This window comes from Rousettus aegyptiacus, unplaced genomic scaffold (assembly GCF_014176215.1).
Source record: "Rousettus aegyptiacus isolate mRouAeg1 unplaced genomic scaffold, mRouAeg1.p scaffold_m13_p_17, whole genome shotgun sequence".
NCBI classification, from domain to species: Eukaryota; Metazoa; Chordata; class Mammalia; order Chiroptera; family Pteropodidae; genus Rousettus; species Rousettus aegyptiacus.
The window spans coordinates 25,961,852-25,980,729 of NW_023416292.1; the positions used below are offsets into that span (position 1 = coordinate 25,961,852).

General features: G+C 67.6%; 2 protein-coding genes across 3 annotated transcripts in view; both read right to left on the bottom strand.

Moving 5' to 3' along the window:
- Positions 1-444: 444 nt before the first annotated feature.
- SLC27A3 (solute carrier family 27 member 3) lies at positions 445-4,514 on the bottom strand. The gene is made up of 10 exons (XM_016141866.2): positions 3,884-4,514; positions 3,382-3,591; positions 2,945-3,103; positions 2,333-2,457; positions 2,008-2,202; positions 1,832-1,922; positions 1,536-1,733; positions 1,202-1,300; positions 985-1,115; positions 445-710 (listed from the first exon to the last, which is right to left on the bottom strand). The coding sequence occupies exons 1-10, from the start codon at positions 4,497-4,499 to the stop codon at positions 534-536; spliced, it is 2,001 nt and encodes a 666-aa protein (XP_015997352.2). The 5' UTR covers positions 4,500-4,514; the 3' UTR covers positions 445-533.
- A 1,284-nt stretch (positions 4,515-5,798) lies between these two features.
- INTS3 (integrator complex subunit 3) overlaps positions 5,799-18,878 on the bottom strand; it is a 30,281-nt gene continuing 17,201 nt past the window's right edge. For both annotated transcript variants that reach the window (XM_036234908.1, XM_036234907.1), the window contains exons 9-30: positions 17,863-17,960; positions 16,330-16,521; positions 15,406-15,493; positions 14,933-15,012; positions 14,529-14,620; positions 14,324-14,430; positions 13,622-13,741; positions 13,170-13,299; positions 12,696-12,750; positions 12,397-12,500; positions 11,976-12,020; positions 11,715-11,834; positions 10,876-11,029; positions 10,118-10,186; positions 9,335-9,410; positions 8,934-9,047; positions 8,640-8,688; positions 7,522-7,689; positions 7,182-7,282; positions 6,985-7,057; positions 6,642-6,795; positions 5,799-6,544 (exon numbers count right to left, since the gene is read on the bottom strand). In XM_036234908.1, the coding sequence (XP_036090801.1) occupies positions 6,467-6,544; positions 6,642-6,795; positions 6,985-7,057; positions 7,182-7,282; positions 7,522-7,689; positions 8,640-8,688; positions 8,934-9,047; positions 9,335-9,410; positions 10,118-10,186; positions 10,876-11,029; positions 11,715-11,834; positions 11,976-12,020; positions 12,397-12,500; positions 12,696-12,750; positions 13,170-13,299; positions 13,622-13,741; positions 14,324-14,430; positions 14,529-14,620; positions 14,933-15,012; positions 15,406-15,493; positions 16,330-16,521; positions 17,863-17,960 (2,267 nt within the window). In that variant the 3' untranslated portion in view covers positions 5,799-6,466. The remainder of the gene's footprint in view (positions 6,545-6,641; positions 6,796-6,984; positions 7,058-7,181; positions 7,283-7,521; positions 7,690-8,639; positions 8,689-8,933; positions 9,048-9,334; positions 9,411-10,117; positions 10,187-10,875; positions 11,030-11,714; positions 11,835-11,975; positions 12,021-12,396; positions 12,501-12,695; positions 12,751-13,169; positions 13,300-13,621; positions 13,742-14,323; positions 14,431-14,528; positions 14,621-14,932; positions 15,013-15,405; positions 15,494-16,329; positions 16,522-17,862; positions 17,961-18,878) is intronic.

Genomic DNA, 18,878 nt, shown 5'->3' on the forward strand with positions numbered 1-18,878 from the left:
GGCTTAAGAGAGACAGCTGTGCAGGGAGCTTCAGAATACTCCGAATCAAGCCATCAAGCCGTTGCTTGGCCTGGTTGAGTCTCTTCCCCAGGCCCCACACCCCTGGGTCTATGGAGACGGCTGAGCGCGCCACGGGGAGCCACACTTCTGTGCCTCTGTCCACCTCTGCCACTTGAGCCACCGCCGCCCTCGGGGCTGCACTCAGGAGCTGACTCGCAGGAGCACAGACAGAGGTCAGTCACCGGGGTTGTCCAAGGACAAGGATCACCTGGAGACCCCTGAGAGAAAAACCTCCAAGGTCCAGACGCTGAGCTCAGGCCCGCATGAACGAGGGGTGGGAGGCCCAGGCACAGTGACCAGGACAGACGTCCGAGGGACAAGGGGTCCCACTGATGGACAGGGAAGACGGACGCTGAGGTCAGAAAGACAGACCAGACCGGCTCCAGCCGCATTTATTACAAAATAAGGGTTACGAATCTGGTATAGAAAAGACCCCTGGCAGCCAGTCCCTCAAGCCTCGGCGTGGAGCGGCCTCAGATGCGCAGGTCCCCGGCCAGGAGGGCTCCGTAGCGGGCGGGAGTGAGGGGCAGGTAGGCGCCCCCAGCCTGGTCCAGGACGTACAGGGGGTCGGCCAGCGCCTGCGGGTCAAAGCCCTCCTTCGCCATCCGAACCTTGTGCTGCTTGAAGGTCTCTGTGGTGGCCAGAGACTCCTGGGGAGGGGCGAGCGGAGAGCTAAAGGAAGGTGTTCTGCCCAGGTGGCTCAGGTGAGCTGCCCGAATTTCGTTAAGTGCACGGCAGGGTTTAGGGGAGGGCGACGGGGACGAGGAGGAGTCGGGCTGAGCGAGAAGGGTGAGGAGCAGGTGTGCGGGAAGGGGCTCTTCTTGCTCTTCGGAGTGTCTCAGGCAGGGGTCCCCCTGTGGTGTCTGGGAGCCACCGGCTGCTGTGCAGGTGTGGTGCGGGGGCCCCGCGGGAGCGGCTGGTTACCTGCAGCCTCAGGAACCGAGGCCAGGCGTAAGGCGGCAGGTGCTCAGCAACGTGGGCGTAGAGCTGCTCAAGGTGCAGAGGGTGGGGGGGACGCAGAACCAGGGCTGCCATCCCGGCCCGGCCCTCGTGCCCTGGGGGGTGTTGGGACAAGGCTGAGCCGCGCTGGCCCGCCACCCTGGGGCCTCACGTTCCCAACGCAGGGAGGGGGGCCGGGCACCTGGCACGGTCGCTCCGTAGACGTTCACCTCCTGGAGGAAGCCCAGGGCCTCCAGGGCCTGTGCCACCTGGGTAGCGGCCACGTTCTCCCCCTTCCACCCGCCAGAGCGCAGAGATGCGAAGCGGAATCAGGGCCCCGTGAGCGGGGCGGGGAGGGAAAGGGGTCAGGGGTGAGGTCAGGGCACCAGGAGGTCACGCGGAAGCAATGTTCAGGCCGAGACAGGAGGGCAGGTGAGCTGGGTCGGGGCCAGAGGTTTGGGAGCTGAGGTTTAGGCGCCGCGAGTCACAGAGCGCAGATGTCCAGGCAGGAATCGGAAACTTGGGGGGCCGATACCGGAACGTGTCCCCAGTGCGGTCATGGAAGCGAAGGAAGCCCTGGGCGTCACACACCAGCAGGTCGCCGGTGTTGAAGAAGACGTCCCCGGGCCGGAAGACATCGGTGAGCAGCTTTCCGCAGGCCAGCTCCGGGCCCCCCGCGTAGCCCAGGAACGGGGCCTCCTGGCTCACAGGGGCCACCAGCAGCCCTGGCTCACCTGGCAGAGTCACCGGGTCAGGAGTGGCCTGGCCTGGGGGCCCCACCCTCCAGTGCCATCCTCCCCGGTCAGCTTCCCGACCCCACCCGGGTAGGCACCTGGAGCTGTGGTCACACAGCGCCCTCGGGGGTCCCGAAACGGCTCCCCTGTGGCGACATCGCAGCGAATCAAAGAGAAGGGGAAGACATGCTGGGGGAAGGGAGACCCGGGCACGGTCACCACGGTGGCTCACGCCCCTCCTGCCCGCGGGGTCTCCTGCTGCCCCCCCCTTCACCTTGTAAAGCCAGGAGGCGCGGCCCACGGCGCCCAGCTGTCCCGTGTAGTTGAAAGTGGCCACGCTGCCCTCCGTCAGTCCGCACATCTCCAGCACCTGCAGCGGCCCAAAGCGCCGCACGAACCGCTCCCAGGTGTCGGGGCGCAGCCCGCTGCCCACCACCAGGCGGACCGTGTGCCCGCGTTCAGCCCGGGTCTGAGTGTGCAGAGGGGCAGGAGCTGGACACCTCGATGCCACCGCCCACCGCGACGCCCCTCGGATGCCCCACCACCCCGGGCTGCTGACCCCGCCCTGACCCCAGGGGACCGTGTCGGTGCCCACGCACTGGGGGCTGGTTGATGAGGTAGCGGCACAGCTCCCCGATGTACTGGAACACCGTCACCCCGTGCAGCCGGCAGTCCTCCCAGAACTGGCCAGCTGAGAACCTGGACTTCAGCACCACTGTGGCCCCTGCGGGGAGTGCGGAGGGAGGGGAAGGAGGAGGTGAGGCGGGGGCTGCAGGGCCCCCGAGGCCTCCGGCAGGGCGGCTGCCCCGCGACGGGCTCCCGCAGTTTGGGGCAGGCCAGTTCGCCCTGTTCCTTCCGCCTGTGCGTCGGGCCAGTCGGTGCCTTGTCCTCTCCCACCCCCAGCCAGTCCATTCCCTCCCGCCCCCCGGCCCCGCCAAGTCCAATCCTCTTCTCCATCTGCCTGCTCTTGCCCCACACCCCCAGCTCTCCCCTCCCCTGCCCCTGGGGTGGGAGTTGGGGCGAAGCCTGCAGGTCTGTGGGGGCGCCGCTGCTCCATTGCCCTGGAGCCGGGGGCCGCCTCCTCTGGGCCCCGCGTGCTCTACCTGCAGGACTCAGGAGCTCCCCAGGTGAGCACCACAGCAGGTGCTTACGAAATGCGCACGGTCAGAGGCACCTGAGGACGGAGGGCGGGCCGGGCGGGGGAGACTGACCAATGCCCAGGCAGCCCACGATGCCCAGCTGGGAGCCCGACATGTGGTGGAGCGGGAGGGCCAGGTGGAGCACGTCGTCCTGCCCGGCGCCGCACAGCTGGCAGAACCCCTGGCACTGCAGGACCTTCAGGTGACTGATGCGGGCCGCCTTGGGGAGGCCTGGGGGCGGGCGAGACCAGGGAAGGGGCTCAGCGCCAGCCCTGACCCCTCTGTGCCCCTGCTGGGTGTCCCACGAGAGGCAGCGGCAGCGGCTAGGCTGGCCCGGAGCCGGGGAAAGTCCAGGCAGGAGGAGACACAGGAGGCCTGGGAGGGCCGGCAAGGGCGCATGTGGCTGACGGAGCCCCTCTGGGGATCCCGGAGGGGTGGCCTGGGCCCAGAGGAGGTCCTGCCTCCCTCCGCCTGAGTCTCCGGGAGGTCAGCGCAGCGACCACCCTCACCGGTGGTGCCAGAGGTGAAGATGTACAGACACGTGTCCGTCATGCTCTCGGGGGCAGACAGGTACCCCGGCACGGGCCCATCTCCTTCCGCGGAGGCCTCAGCCAGCAGGTCGCTGATGCCGGCCGGATGCGCGGCGGGGCCTGCAGCCCACAGGTGGAGGCCCATGGCTCTCAGGGCTGGCAGGTCAGGCCCCAGGGACTCCGCGAACTCTGCAGACGGTAGGACAGCGCAGCTCCGCGGCTGTGCCCACCGCCGCCCAGCCTTCTGCCCCGCCAGCTCATTTGCACCCCCAAACCCGCACTGCTCTTGAGCGAGGGCGAAAGTGTGGACGTCCCATCACAGGCCTGGGACCTGGCGCCCAGGGAACACTCGGGGCACCAAAGACCCAACCGCGTCCCCCCACTCCCCGCGAGCCCCACGGAGAGTTCTGTGCCCGCCCCTCTAAGCCCAGGCGCGCCCCTTCCCGGCGGGCCCCGCCCCGCCCGGCAGCTCCAGCCTCACCTGGCGCCAGCACCAGCGCGCGCGCGCCGCAGCTGCGGAGGCAGTGCAGCAGGGGACCCCGGCGCAGGGCGGTGGGCACAAAGGCCGTGCGCAGGCCGGCCTTGGCCATCCCGAACCAGAGCCACAGGAACTCTGGGCGAGCGGGGAGGAGCAGCGCCACGGTGGCCCCAGGTGCCAGAGGGACCGCGCCATCCCCTTCCCACGCGGCCCTCGCCGCGCTGCTTCCAGCCACCCGCTCGCCCTCCCGGGCGCCACCCGCGCCGCCGCCGCCGCCGGGGCCCCCGTCCCAGCCCTGCGCGCGCAGGAAGGCGCGCGCCGCCTGGTTGCTCAGGCGCTCGGCCTCGGCGTAACTGAAGCGCAGCGCGCCGTGGACCAGGAAGGTGTGCGCCGGCCGCTGGCGGGCCAGCTGCGCGAGGCGCCAGGCCAGGCTGCAGCCCCCCTCGGGGCCCCGCGGGTCGGCCGCGGCCGCGGCCTGGGCGCGCGCCTGGAGCGCGCGTTTGCAGCGGTGGGCGCGCACCGCGAAGGCCAAGTCGGCCGCGAGCCAGCGCCACCGGGGCCAGAGGTGCAGCAGCGGCGGCAGCAGCAGTAGCAGGGGCAGCAGCAGGAGGGCGGCCATGGCGCCCTGTTCCCCGAGTCGGCGCCGTCTGGCCCCGGCTGCTCGCGACCAGCCCTGATACTCGCTTCCGAAGAACTGCGGCCGCTCGTCTGGCGGAGACCGCTCCTTCCCGGGAGCGCGCCTGCGCTGGCACACGCCCCTTCCCCCCCAGAGGAGCCCGCGGGGCTGGGGGCGGCCCGCACTCCCGGCCTCCCCACCCCGCGCCCCGCCCTGGCGCGCCTGCACCCCCTCGGGGCCTGGGCGGCGCTCACGCCGTCGCGCGACCCCATCCAGCCTGCTGGGTCCGCTCGCGGTTTGGGTTCCGTCACCTCACGGCGGTGCGGGCATCTGGCTGGACTTGGGCGTCCAGGTGCGCCGGCCGGGGCGTTCGGATCGAAGTCCGTCTCTCCCTTTTCTGTCCCACTTGCGCTGACGGGAGGATGCCACCGCTCTCTCCCAGGAGACTCAGCGACCCGGCCCCTTGCCCTTCGGTGCTGCAAGTCGCGGCACGGCTGCCAGACGCGTGCGCCCGCTCCGGTGGCTGGGAGCCCGGAGCTAAGTAGGGGAAAGGTGGCGGCCCAGCCCGCCAGACTTCTGGAGGGGCCACGGCGGAGGCCCCGCCCTTCGGGCAAGGGAGCAGTAATGGGGCCAGCCAGCGAGTGCTCCGTCTCGGTTCTAATTGGGGCAGAGGAAACTGGGGAAGGAGAGGACGGAAAGAGGCCGCCCGCGGGGTTTAAACTTTCAAAGGCAGGAGTAGCAGCTTTGAAGGAGGGAGACCCCGGGCGTGACCAACCTGCAGGCTGGATGGGAGGAGCTGACCGCTCAGTCCCAGCCTCATCCCCTGCTCAGTGGGCCACCCAGCCTCCTGCCGGCGTGGGGACACAGGCGTAGCCAGGAAGTTCCTTCCGCTGGCACAGACCGGGGAAGAGAGAGGTGCCTCCTCGCTGGATCAGGGCTGGGAGAGGTCCTCAGCCCTGGGGGGCACTCAGTCCTCCTCGGCCCTGTGAAACGGGGCATGATGGGTTCTAGCTTCAGGAAGCCTCCAGTTCCCTGAGGTGGACAGACCTCAGCCTACTGGGAGGTGGTGCTGGAATCAGTTTCTGCCTGGACAAGTCAGTGCCCGGCCGGCGTGGCCACTGGCCACCAGGAGGGGCAGAGCCAAAACCATCGTGCTTCAGGCAAGGAGGACAGGCCGGGAGGGAAAGGGGGCGAGCTGTGAAGCCACGGGGGGCCAATTCAACTGAGGCCCTGCTGTGTGCGCACGGGGTGTGTGGGGGCAGCAACGCTGGCACGAAAGAAGTTCTGGCTTGTTTTATTGTCATTTAAAAACAACTTTTAAAACACGATTATCTCTGCCAAAAAAAAAAAAAAAAAAGACAATCAAGGAAACGGGACCGTTCAACAGTTCTGCGGGCCCAGTCTCCAGACACCCTGGGTGCTGGCCCGGCTTGAGGTGCCACCCTCGGGCCAACACAAGGCTCCAGGGCACGTCGGTGGGAGTGGCCTGTCTCAGGTCACCGGCGCCCCCTCCCCCAGAGAACAGGCAGCCGGACCTTGAACGCCATTTCATACTGGTTGGTGTGTGGAGGGCGACTATAAAATGCCTGTTCAGAGCCATTCGAGGCCCGGAGGGGGCGGTCATACGGGTCCCCACACTCGGTCCTTCCTCTCACTGGTCTCTGGCCAGCTGCCCCTTTGCCGTTTCTCCCCTTGGGTGAAACAGGTCTTTGGGAGGCTGGGGCAGGGGTGGGGCCTGAGGGCTCCCCAAGTCGGGTCTGCAGAGCCGCCGGCTGCAGCGGGGACCCAGGTCCAGTAGGAGCAGCACTGCAGGGGCTGGTGGCCCCCGGGAGGGGGCGGGGCGCTCAGCCTTCCCGCCCGCTGAGTGCGGGGTGGGGAGCGTGTCCCCCACCTGTCTCCCCAGCCCCTGTAACGTCTGTTCACCATGGGGGGCGGGGCAGCCCAGCCAGGGGCGGGCGGGGGCACGGGCCTCAGTCACTGTCTGAGCCCACGGCAGAGGACCCTTTCCGTTTCCGCTTGGTGGGCTTCGGCTTTGTGTCCTCTTCCTCCTGGAAGAGATGGATGGGGTCACCAGTCTGGACCGCTGCCGCCCCAGCCGCACGCGCACCCCCACTTCCTGCTCCCCGCGCCTGGCGGGGGCCTCACCGAGGCGCTGCTGGAGCCCGACTCCTCCTCGGCGTTGGGCTGCGCGGTGCCCTTCCGGCTGCGGGGGCTGGGCACAGCGGCCTTGCGCCGGCTCTTGGGCGGCTTGCTGGACGAGTCCTCATACTCCTCCGCCAAGGAGAAGAGGTCGCTGAACCTGACAGACGCAGAGGGAGCTGCGGGCGCGGGGCCTCCGACCTCCGAGCCCCGTCCTCTTCCCGCCCCCGTGTCCAGCTCTCTCTCCTCAACCCCACGGTCTTGCTGGTCCTCAGTGTGCGGCCCGAGCTCGCCCCCGCCCCTCCGCCTTCCCCCACCACTTCCCAAGGCCAGGCACAAGGAGCCTCACTTCATCTTGTGGGCTTCGTCACAGCTCGCCTGCACGTGCTGCAGAGCCTGCAGAATTGGGGTCTGGCTAAAAACTAGGGGGAGAAGGAGGGAGAGCAGTGAGGTGCCTGGAGGTCCGCAGACGGCACCCAGGGGGGTCTGCTCCTGCCCCCGCCCCACCCAGCTCCAGTGGGCGGAGCCTCAGGGAGGGCGGCGCACAGTTCTGCTTGGTGTTGGTCAGGTTGAGGCGCAGGTTGTCCAGGTGCTCCAGGATCTGCTCCAGGGTCAGCTGCGCCAGCTTGCTGCTGGAGCTCCTCAGGCTGGGGGAGGCCACGAAAACGGGTCAGGGTGGGGCCCCGGGGTTGCTGGACACCCCCACCATCCCTTCTGAAAAGGCGGGCAGGCCATCGGGGAGGGGGACAGAGGGCGGGGGGGGGGGGCGGGGAGGGGTCAGGGAGATGCGCCAGCACAGGCACCAGCCACAGGGCACAGGAACAGGGAAGGCCACGGTGATCCTCGGACCGCTAGGTGTCGCCCGCGAGCCGCGCGGGGGTCGCACCTCTGCCTCTTGCGCGGGAGGCTGTTGTTCTTGATGAGCAGGGACTTGATGTGCTCGGCCAGCAGCTCGTCGTGCTTCATGCACCAGTGCCGCAGGATGCTGGTGGTGAACTGGTCGTCGGGGTGGCAGGGCCGGCTCAGCACCATCTTTACCATCTCCTCGCTGGGCCTGGAGGCGGCAGGGGGCAGGCACCCCGCTCACGCGGCAAATCCGGAGGGCTGTGCTTATCTCCCGAACCCGGCTGCCCCGCCCCGCCCCGCCCGCCCGCGTAGCAGGCTTCCTGCTCTCACGTCCCTCTCCCCCCCTCTCCGGGCCGAGGAACGCCTCGTTTCATCCTCTGCAGAAGCCAGGAGACAGGAAGCGAGAGTCTCTAGCTCTGTGCCAGGAGAGGATGTGAGTGTGTGTGCGTGAGTGTGCGCACGTGTGCGCACGTTGAAGAGGCCACCAAATCTCCCCCACTTTGCCCAAAACAGTCAGGAAATGGGCCAGTGAGGCAAAAAGACAGCACGTGGTGTGAACATTGCACCGCCCCTGCCCGCGAGAGCCCTGGGCCGCCTGGTACCGGCCTGGGGACGGCGTGGGACGGCCCCCCAAGCTTCCCGCTTCCTGCAGGACGCTCTGTACCACCTCTGGTACCTCAGCAGAGAGAGAAGAGGTGGAAGGGGGGCGAGAAGGAAAGGACACAGCGGTCGGCCCGTCCACGGGGGCTGCTGCCAAGCACCCACGATGGAGGGAGGGGCTCCCCACGGGCAGCGTGGGGGAGAGTGGCATGTGAGCCCATGCTCTGACCCCTCCTCCTCTGAGATCAGCGGAAATGGCCTCAGGAGCATGGGGGAGGGGAGCGGGAGCCACAGGGATTAGAGCCCCTGTGGGGCAGGAAGCAAGGATGTCCGTCCGCTTCTACCCCAGCCCCCCCTACCTCCAGGGCAGCTCCTGGTGGGTAGGGGGCAAAGTCTAGAGGAACCCAGGTCCCAGGGGAGCTGCTCATTTGTAATCACGTTGGGGGAGGGGCAGAAGCCCATGTCAACAGTAGGGGGAAAGACGGGGCCAAAGGCGGGGCCCCAGGAGACTCGGGGTGGGGTGGGGGTGGGGGGTGAGGAGGTGGGAGGGGAACTCACTTTTCTCTCCGAAGCTGAAGCAGGAGGCAAGACAGGGCCTCCGGGTGCTCTGCGGGGAAGGGCAGAGGCCGCTCAGAAGCTGAGGCTCCAGGGAGAGATCCTGGCACCCCCACCGACTGCCACGGGGAGGGGCGGGCAGATCCCCACACCCGCCCATGTACAGCCCCAGCACCCGGCTCAGAGGGGCCCCGGAGCAGACGGCTGGCAGGGAGCCCGCCCTCCTGCAGGGCCCTTCGGGGAGCCGGGGTGGGGGGGGGGGTCCATTCGGAAGCCTGTGGGCCCCGGCCTGCTCACCCTTGTACTTGAGGTGCTGCAGGATGGGGATGATGGTCTCCAGGGGGATGTTGTGGGCCAGGAAGAGCTGCCAGGCGCAGTACTGCTCAAAGGTTTCCCAGTCCAGGCTCTGGACTTCGAGAGACGGAGAGGAGACACACTCGCTCTCACGCACGCGCACGCACCGCGAACCTACTGACCGCCGGCACCGGAGTGCGGATGGCAGTGACCCTAAGCCACAGATACGTCCCCTTCCTGCACGGCTGACGCCCGAAGCCACCACACAACTCTGCAGGTGGAGGGCTGAGGTCTCTCTCCCTTTCACAGAGCAAGAAACAGGTCCAGGGAGCCGCGGCCCATGCCCACCGCCGAGAACGCACGGCCGCGCCCGTCGCCCAGCCCCCTACGGTCTGCCCGCTTACTCAGAATGTTGAGAACTGAGTCCTTTCGAAACATGACCAGGTTCCCCATCATCACGTGGCACACCAGCTCCTGGAGCTGAGGGAGAGGGTAGGAGGAAGGCGGAGCCCGGCCCCACGGGCCACGGGGGGAAGTCGGGGAAGAGCTGGTTTAGAGGAAGGCGACCAGAGGGCCTGACGGGTGCCGGGGCCTCTGAGGGAGAGAGGGGTCTAGGAAAGCAGCAGCAGGCCCGAGGGGTGCCCACAGGTCTGTCTGGGGCAAAAGAGTTAAGCAAAAGCACCCCTCACGCCCTGATGGCAGAATGGGTGGCCTCTCAACCGGGCCGTTGACATCAGGACCTCTGACCCGACCTCTGACCCATCCAGCCCATGCTGGGGGCGGGGCGGGGGGTGGGGGGACTGCGGGAGGCCGAGCCCTGGACCACAGGTGTGGGAAGGAGATGAGCCAGGGAAGGACCTGGCTGCTAAGCTTCCTCCCTCGTGGACAGGGCACCTGAGTGGAGGGGAGGGTGGAAGTGGGTCCCGGGTCGGGCCCGCGGGGGGACCAGCAGGGCTACAGCCTCTCAGTGACCGGGGACCGCTGCACGCGCAGAGGCCACGGGATGACTGTTCCCGCCCTGAGCCAGCGGAAGGCCGGTGGAGAGCAACAGCCAATCCCGCTTTCCCCATGGGACGGGAGTGCCCGAGGCATGTGGGGGAGACCGGGCAGCCCGGTGGGACTGCGCCGTCTCCCCCAGCCTGGGCCCTGTCCGCGGCTGGCCTCTCGGGCGACAGCTCGACGCCTACCTGTGCAGAGTCGATGACGGCCACGATCATGTTGAGCAGCTCCCCGCTCCGCAGGGTCTCGTCTGGAAACTGAGGAGGGGGGAAACTGAGGCAGGGTCCAGGGCGTGCCGGGGTGGCTGTGAGCCAGACACGGTGCCTCACGTAAAGCCCTAAGCAAACCCAGCAGCTCCGAAGCTGGGAAGCTGAGCCTCGGGGCGCTGGCCTCACCTGAGAGGAGGCTGCAGCGCGCACTGTGGAGGGCGTGAGGGTGCGGGGTGGGCAGGACTCCCCTGGAGAGGCCGGTTCCCCAGGGAGGGGGCAGGGGAGGAGTGGCTACGGCTGGCCGGCTGCAGTCCCCGGCCATGCCCTCCCCACCCACTTCCCAGCCCCGGGCCTTGCACAGGGGAGGCAGAGTGGACACCTCCTCCGGCTGCGTCCCAGCTCCCAGAGGTGACTGAGGGTGGCGGGGGCACAGAAGCTGAGTGTGCGCAAGGCCCTGGTCTCAGGGAACCAGAGAGAATCCGGGGGTGAGCCTCCTGTCGGCAAGAGGGCTGGGGCCTGCGGGCGCAGATCCGGCTGGGGGACCCGCCCTAGGGCCAGGGGAGGGGGCCGAAGCCGGGAAGCCAAGAGAACAGGCTCAGGCCCCAACTCCCAGCACAGACAGAGCACGGGACAGGGACTCGGGGCGGGGGGGTGGGGTTAAGCATCTTCGAGCCTTCGCTGAGGCGCGGCGGAGGCAGGGGCCGCCCCGCCAGGGCGGGGGCCGCGGGCGCGCTGACCTCCGTGTAGATGGACGGCGTGAGGTGGCACAGCAGCCGCACGTCGTCCTCCTGGCAGGCCTTCATGTCCATCATCAGGCAGGTGTGCAGGTCGCCCAGCTGCGTGGCCTGGGCGAACGACTCGTACAGGTTCATCTTCCCCGCGGCGGCTTTGCTGCAGGGGGACCGGCTGGGCCTCAGCCAGGCGCCCGGCCCCAGCGCCCGGCCGCAAACGCCCCCGAGGACGGCCCCCCAGAGCCCCTCTGCGGCCCTGCACGATCTACTTCGTGCTCTCCCTGCTCCCCAAGGGCTCGGTGACCTATGGGCACCAGGACCCATTCTTCTGCCTGCCTGCCCGCCCTTCCCGGACGCTCCCAGCAGAGCCCCGAGCCCAACGACCGAGCTGCCAAAGGGCGAGTCCGAACAGGCTCAGGGGCTCAGGGGTGGCCGGAGAAGCTTCCCGCCCGCTCTCTGGGCTCCGAGCCGCGGCGCGGAGCGCCACTCGGCCGTGAGGGGGGCGGACGCTGGCACACGCCACGGCGGGGAGACGGAAAAGCCACGAGAAGGCGCTCGCCCCAGGAGTCCACCCGTGCGAAGTGTGAGAACGAGCACATCTACAGACGGACGGCGGGTGGGAACGGGGCCGTGACGGGCCGGGTGCCGAAACAGTCTAACGAGACGGCAGCGACGGCTCTGCGGCTGTGCGAATGCTCCAAACACCGCTGAGCCGTGTGCATCGCCGCTGTCATTAAAACGCACACGCAGACAGCCCTGTGACGGGAGCTGGGGGTGGGGGTAGCTCTGCAGGAGACGCCGGCCAGGACGCTCCCGGACCCCTGACAGGTGGGGCCCACACCCACCTGGCCCGCAGGTAGTAGAGCAGGTGGTAGCCGATCTTGGGCTGCTTCTGGTACAGCTCGGAGAGCAGGTCCAGGAGCAGAGAGAAGCTGCTGTTGTCCTCCTGCATCTGGCACAGGTTCCTGCGGGCGGGGGGAGGGGCAGCGCTGTGCCGGGGGGCTCCCGGCAGGGGGGGCTGGGGGGGCTCGGGCTCCCTCACCGTCACCGTCACCGTCACCGTCACCGGATGGCAGAGCAGCGTTGCCCTGCAGCTGAGCACTTACCTAAATATCAGGTAGAGTGGCTTCCCCACAGACTCCTCCAGGGACCTGCAGGACAGAGGGGAGCTATGAGAGTCCAGGCGGGCTGGGCCCACAGAGGAAACAGCTCCCCAGCAGGGAGCCACACCTGGACTGTCAACATCATTTAAGGGGAGATTCCTGCCCCTCAGGGAGGGTCCAGGCAAGGGTCTGACCAGGCTGCAGGGTGAAGGACGGGCACACGGGTGTGGTGCCGGTCCCTGCCCCAGGGTGCTCGGTGTCCCACGGGCAAAGGGAATCCTCGCTTAAACGATTCTCACGGCGCTGGTGAGAACTAAAGCCAGCGATAGCGTCTTTCTCAAACCCGCAGCAAACGGCCCTGAGAGAGTGCTCTGGCTCCCTGAGGTGGGGGCCGGGGGTGTGGGGCTGTGGGTGGGGACCTTACTCCTCCGTGACCTCCTCCGGCAGCACCTCCCCCCGGAAGTGGGCCTTGAAGAGCTCCTGCAGGCACGATGCGAGCACGGACAGCTGCTCCGAGTCGAAGTCTTCCTGGGTGGTGAGACAAGGTGGGGGGGAGGCCATCGGACCCCAGCCTCGCTGCCCCAGCACCCGGAGCCTCTGGACGTGTCAGCTCCCACCTCCGATCAGCCAGCCCCTCCTCCGCCAGAGGGCCCGCATCAGGCTGGGGGACAGGGGAGTCGGCGGCCTGGGCTGCTCCCCCCCGAGGCGGTGGGCTCCCCTCACCTCCAGGACCTGGTCCACAATCTCCTGCATGACCTCGCACTGGGCCTCTGTGTCACTGAAACGCAGAAGCGAGAGGAACCGTCAGGGCCGCAGGTGGCAGCAGAGGCAGGACAGAGCCGGGCGAGCGTGCACGAGCACGGCCCTGGGGGCTGGCGGGGGGCTCGGCGCACAGTGTGCTGCTCCCTGGGCTCAGCCGCACGGAGAAGGGACGTCCCCACCATGCTGCTTCGGCTCGCAGAAGCCCCTCCCCTCAGAACTCACAGAGTGAGAACTGGGGTGCTGGGGAGCGAGGCCGCCCCACCCCCAGCCCAAGCCCCCTAAACTGCAGAAGGCATCTCACGCAGCTCCAGCTCCCTCTCCGTGCACCCAGTACGTGCCCTCCCAGCCCACCACCCTGCCACCCTGCTGCCCCCCTAAGCACCAGGCAGAGCTCGGGGCTGGACCCCCCGGGCCAGGCACACGGGCTGTGCCCACCTGCCCTTCTGCAGCTGGAGGACTTTGTCCCTGAGGGACTCATCCAGCTGGTCGAGGTACGGGGTGATGTCGACTGGCTCCTCCACAACCGTCTCCTTGATAGGATGGAAGCGAAACTCTCTCTTCTTTCCTGAAGGGGGTGGTTTAGGAAAGAAGTCACTCTGCCCGGACGGTGACAGAGATAGCTCCCGAGCAGCCTGCCCCTCCTCATGGGCACGCTCGGGGCCGCGTGCCTGCCTGCGGCGCCTCCCAGACTTGTGCCCGTCCAGCCGAGGACTCGAGGCCAGGGCCACGCCCCCTTCCCTGCTTCGGTGCCCAGGGCAGGGCTCTGCACCCTGGCGTCACACCCAGCACCCGTCGACGAAACCCACCCGGAGGGGCCACCGAAAAGCCGCTCCTGCCAGCGGGGCCCAGGCTGACGCACCCCGGACAGCCCTGGCTGCGAGCCTCACCTTTGCTGTTGAGATCCTCCTCATCGTCACTGAAGGCCGCCTCCGCGTTGTCATAGCAACTCTCATCCTTGTCTGACATGTGGTTGTCCATCTCCATGGAAACTGGCTCCTCGATTTTGACTTGGGAGTGAAGAGAGACAAGGCGTTTGATGGCCCCCCATGTCCTCGATCACGCCCCACGCTTAGAGGAGAGGAGGCTGGCGGACAAGCAACAGAGGAAGGAGTCCCGGCCCGAGCGGAGCTCGGACCCCGGAGGGACCAAGCCCTGCCCTCCCGGTCCCTCAGGACTCAGGGGGCGACGCAGCGGGAACAAAACAGCACTGGCCGTGACTCCTCCCGCTCGGCTGCAGGGCAGCTAAGGCCGAGGGCAGGCCCGAGTGCGCCTCAATGTAAAACCGAGCGGGGACGTCGGAGCGAATGAGTGTCCGGCACTGGGAGCAGGACAGGTGCAGAGTCAAGGTGACCTGAACACGTCCCACGGACACCTCTCCCTGCTGAGGGCAGGTGAACCGGAGAAGCAGGAGTGGAGGCAGCAGGCGCCAGAGGGGCGGACAGGGAGCGGCAAGGATGATGATCGAGCCGAGCCGAGGGCGGCGGGGATGGGAGCCCGGGGCGGAGGGCAGTGGGGGGCGGCACCCCCACCCTGCCCGCGCCCGAGCCTCCAGCCCTCTGGACCCGGTGACCGAGCGGTGGGGCCCGCACCTCCCACGGGCGGGCTGGGCGAGCCGCAGAACTCCGGAAACTTCTCCCTCAGCATGGCCCGCAGCTCCTTGTCCAACTTGGGGTTGTCGAACAGGGGCGCCAGGTGCCTGCGGGAGTGCGAACAAAGGTCAGCTGCAGAGCCCCTCACTCCGAGCCCGACCAGTAAAACTGGGCCCCGCCCCGCCCCAGACGCGGGGATCCTTACGCCAGGACCCGCTTCTCCACGATGTGGTTCAGGGAGGAGAAGACGCCCTGCCGCACGTGGCCCTCCAGCGGCGGGTAGAAGTTGGGAATGATCTGGAAGGGAAGGCGGGCAGGACAGTGAGCGCAGCCCCACCCAGGGGGCCCAGCGATTCAACCACGGGAAGGACTGGACGTCCCTGCTCGCTCCGGGCTGCTGAACCAGGGACCTGCTGCTCCACCGGGAGGCGGGCGGCAGAGGAGCCCCGCAGAGACGCGGACACGGCGGGGCAGCGAGGGGAGACGCCTGGCCTGGTCGAGGGCAGGGGAGGCCCCTTCACAGCCCGGAGGTCCAGGGGGCACGCGCCCAGGGGGCACGCGCCCGGCCCCGGGCAGCCGGGCGCAGGGGGCGCGGGGGGCGGCACGTACGCGGCACATGAAGTCCAGGAGCGTGGCGGTGATGGCCGGGTGGGGCTTCATGGAGTGGTGCATGACCAGGATGGCTGGCTCTGTGGACGAGCACCGGGAGGGCCGCTTCAGAACCGGCGCCCAGCCCCACAGCCCCCCATTCCCACTGGGCAGACCCCAAAGGAGGCGACCCCCAAAAAGGCTGGTAGTCCTCGTCCGCCCTTGTCCCTGGCACGCGGAAGAGAGGCAGGATGAGGCCGCCTTTTCCACTGCAGACACCGCCCCTGATCCAAGCCCAGGCAGCAGGGACAAGGGGCGAGGGTCGTGTGGCCCCCCCAGCGACCTCCCTGCTCCGCCCGGGGAGCCCCCTGGGGGACCGCAGAACTGCTCCGGCCGCGCCCACTCCACGCGGCCCTGCGGTTCGGGACAGGCCTCGGCGAGGCCGGCAGCGGGCGGGGCGGGGCGGGCGGCGCTGGCCGGTGGCAGCCACGCACCTATGTTCATGATGCTGTCCTTATCTGGGCTGAAGAACAGCCAGTCGTAAAACAGGGCCAGCTTGGCGTTGGAGGCAGCGACGTTTGACTGGGAGAGAGGGCGGGGTGAGGCTGGTTTCCCGGCCAGCTCCCCTTTGTTAGCCCGAGGCAGGCCCCCAGGCCAGACCCGCCATCCATAAAATGCAGGTCCAAGGGAGATGGGGTGGGAGCCCCACAGGGGTGCAAGGTGCGGGGCACCCGAGTCTGTATACGAGTATGAGTCCCCTGTGGTCTCGGCCTGGGTTCTCACACACCCTAAACACACCCTGGTCCTATAAGGGGGGGGATGCCGAGGCCTGGGGGTCCCTGGTCACCCCTGCGCTGAGAGGCACTCATCTGAGCCTTTGCTGGGCTCCCCAGCGACATTCCTAGAGGAGAGACCCCAGGAGGAGCCCTGTTGTATCTGAGTCAGCACATTCCAAAGGCCTGCCTGATGGGGGAGGGGGAGCCTTTTCACGAGAGGTCAGAGGGCAACTAGATGCCAGAGAACAGACAGCCCCCACCCCAGCACGGGGGGGGGCCGGGGGGGCAGGAGCGGGGCGGGGGATGCTGCTGGGCGTCAGGAGCTGGGGAGCACAGGCCTGGACCTGAGAAGGGACAGTTCAGGCAAAAGGCTGTGTGTGGCTTCTGGCGGACAGACCCCCCACCCGGGCTTGGGGACTAGCGGGCGGAGCGCGGGCGAGCCCGTCCACCCCGGCCCCAGACAGGAAGAAAGGTGCATGAGAAATTTCTAGGGACAGAAATTTCTAGAAGAGGTGGGGTAAAGGCCGAGAGGCCAGCAGGCAGTGAGCGAGAGGGGGCCCTCCGGGGCCGAGGGACACGGGAGCAGGAGGGCGGGGGACCCTCGGCCGCCCTCGGCCTCCGCTCCGTGGCCCGGCCGCTCACCGTGCACGTCGTCAGCAGCCAGCCAATGATGGCCCATCGGGGCAGGACATCCGAACTGAGCACCTCGTTAGAGGGGTGGACGACCCCACAGATGTAGCGAATGAGGTCACAGCGCAGAGACTGGCTGTCTGGGGTGGACAGGTACTGGCGCTGGAACCAGTCCTGGTATCGCTTCTGTTGACCAAAGCGCACCTGGGGGACAGGGACATTGCAAAGAGAAACTCGTTGGGGAGGCTGGGGTCCCTGGGCAGGGGACGATGAGCACCGCCCACCGCCAGGCGGGGCCCAGACCTCGGCTGCTCCCCACGACGCACTGGTTCACGCGCACTGTGTCTCAGGCCGCCCTCCTCTGGGAAGACCTCCTGCCTGAAATGGTCCTAGATGTCAAAGAACCCTGAAAGCCACGTGCCAGAGGCGCATGTGTTCCGGCCGCCGACCCGATGCCGCTGCGGGCCGCGCCTGGCCCCGGCCCCTGCACGGGCTGCCGGTTCCAGGCGCCAGCAGCATCTCCTCTTCCCTTGAGCTACCTGTGAACAGCGACCTGGGAACAGGAGCTGAGCCTGTTCACCACCCGGCACTGACTGGCTTTCCAACACTAAGTGACCTCACGGGGTCACTGTCCAAGGTTCGTGGACCCGCCAGCCCCCCGTGGCAAGGCCTTCCCCCGACAGACTGGGTGAGCGGCGACACCCAGTCCCCAAATTCAACCCAAACAGAAAGTAGAGTTAAAAAAAAAAACCGAAAACATCTAGACCCCGCTGTCCAATATAGCTTTCTGCAAACGTAGCTACTGACGCCAAGGTGCTGAAGTTTTCATTTTACTGAGTTTTAACTATCTGAATCGCAACACACGGCGGGCGGCCACCACGCAGGACGGCGCAGACCCGGGGCGTCTGCTGGACGACGTGGGGGGCGCGAGCTGGCTGCAGCGGCGGTGCCCCGAACGCCAGGCGGGCCGCACAGGTGCCCGGCGACTCTGTCCAAAACAGACTCCTCGGTCTGACTGTCGGGGACAGAGGCATCTAGGAAGGGGCACGTTACACGCGCTCCCCACGCATTTCTGCCGTCGGCTGCGCCTGGGAACCAGAAGGCCGGCGGTCTCTCCCCAAGAGCTCGCGGTCCCTGCGGAGGGGCAGTGGGCTTCCCAGAGTGCACACCTCGCTCTGGCCTTCTGCGGCACGTTTCACACTTGTCAGTCACATTGTTGACACAGTTACTGGTTTAGTGACGGCTTTACTCGGGCCAGAAGCCTCGCGAGTACTGGAACTGTCTTTCTTAGTTAACACTGTATCCCTAGTTGTTTTTTTAAAAATAATTTTTCGACTTTTCACTTGCAATTGACATACGATGTTCCCTAGCTCTCAGCACCGTGCCCAGTGCCAGGTAGGTTGAGGGCAGCACCTGACCAGGACTCTACTGGTCAGCACTCGATAGTGCCCGACCGATCGCTGGAGGCAGTCCGGCCGGCACCAGGCGAGCTCACCCCCCAGATAGTGCGTGCAGCCCCCCGCCCGCCGGCACAGGCGAGCTCACCCGGGAGGTCATGAAGAGGAGCTTGGTCTCCATGTCCGGGGTTAGACGACACGCCAGAAACTTCCGGGATGTCCTTGACTGAAGCAGCTGCAGGATCCCTGGACCGGGCGGGCAGGGGAGAGAAGGAAGAAGCCTGAGGACCGGGACGGACGCAGGCAGGTGGCGAACCCGGGCCAGGTACTGACGGCCAGTGGCCTTGTTCGTGGGGAAATCCCAAGGCAACACCAAGACAGGTGAGCGCAGGTGCCAGGGAGGGTCTGCCCAGCACCGCGCGCTCTGCTCCAGCCACCCGCCGACCCCGGGACCCAGACGGGGTCTCTCCCGCTGGCCACCTGGAGCCCCCACTCACATCGCTCCAGCTGGCGACACGTGGGGACGGTGGGGGGGAAACGTGGGAGTCCCCAGTCTCCCTCCCTGCACCTGGACATCCCGTCACCGCTGGTGAGGCATCGGCATGCGCTCCGGAGTCACACAGACCCAGACGCGGACCCTGCCTCCGACCCTGGCCAGCTGTGTGGCCTGGGGCCAACTGCTCAATCTCCTCCACCCTCATTTCCTTTATTTGTAAATATGGAAAGTAAACGTCTGCCTTACAGGGATGACTGAGGATTAAGAGTCCACGTGTGCCTGGCTCACAGCACTCGACACGACTCAGCACATGCCCAACTTAAGAGCCTGCGGGGCAAACCGGGACTTCCTCTCTCGCTCCCTGACCTCCCAGGCCCTGGACGACTGCTTTCGTGTTGTGCGCGCATGCACACGCGCACACACACGTGTGCACATGCGCACACATGTGCGTTGTGGAGGTGGCGTGGGGATGCGAAGCTGCAGTTACCGTCTGGACCACAGGCAGGACCCCAGGGGGAGGAGAGGGACATGGAAGGGCCCCGTCAGGGAGGCACACGGGGCCGCTTCCCTCCCCCGCAGAAGACTCCGGCAGGCTGGACCTTTGGAGCCCAGAGGCGGGACACACCCGGGAGGAGCCATCTCTTACAGGACTCGCTCCGGCCCCTCTG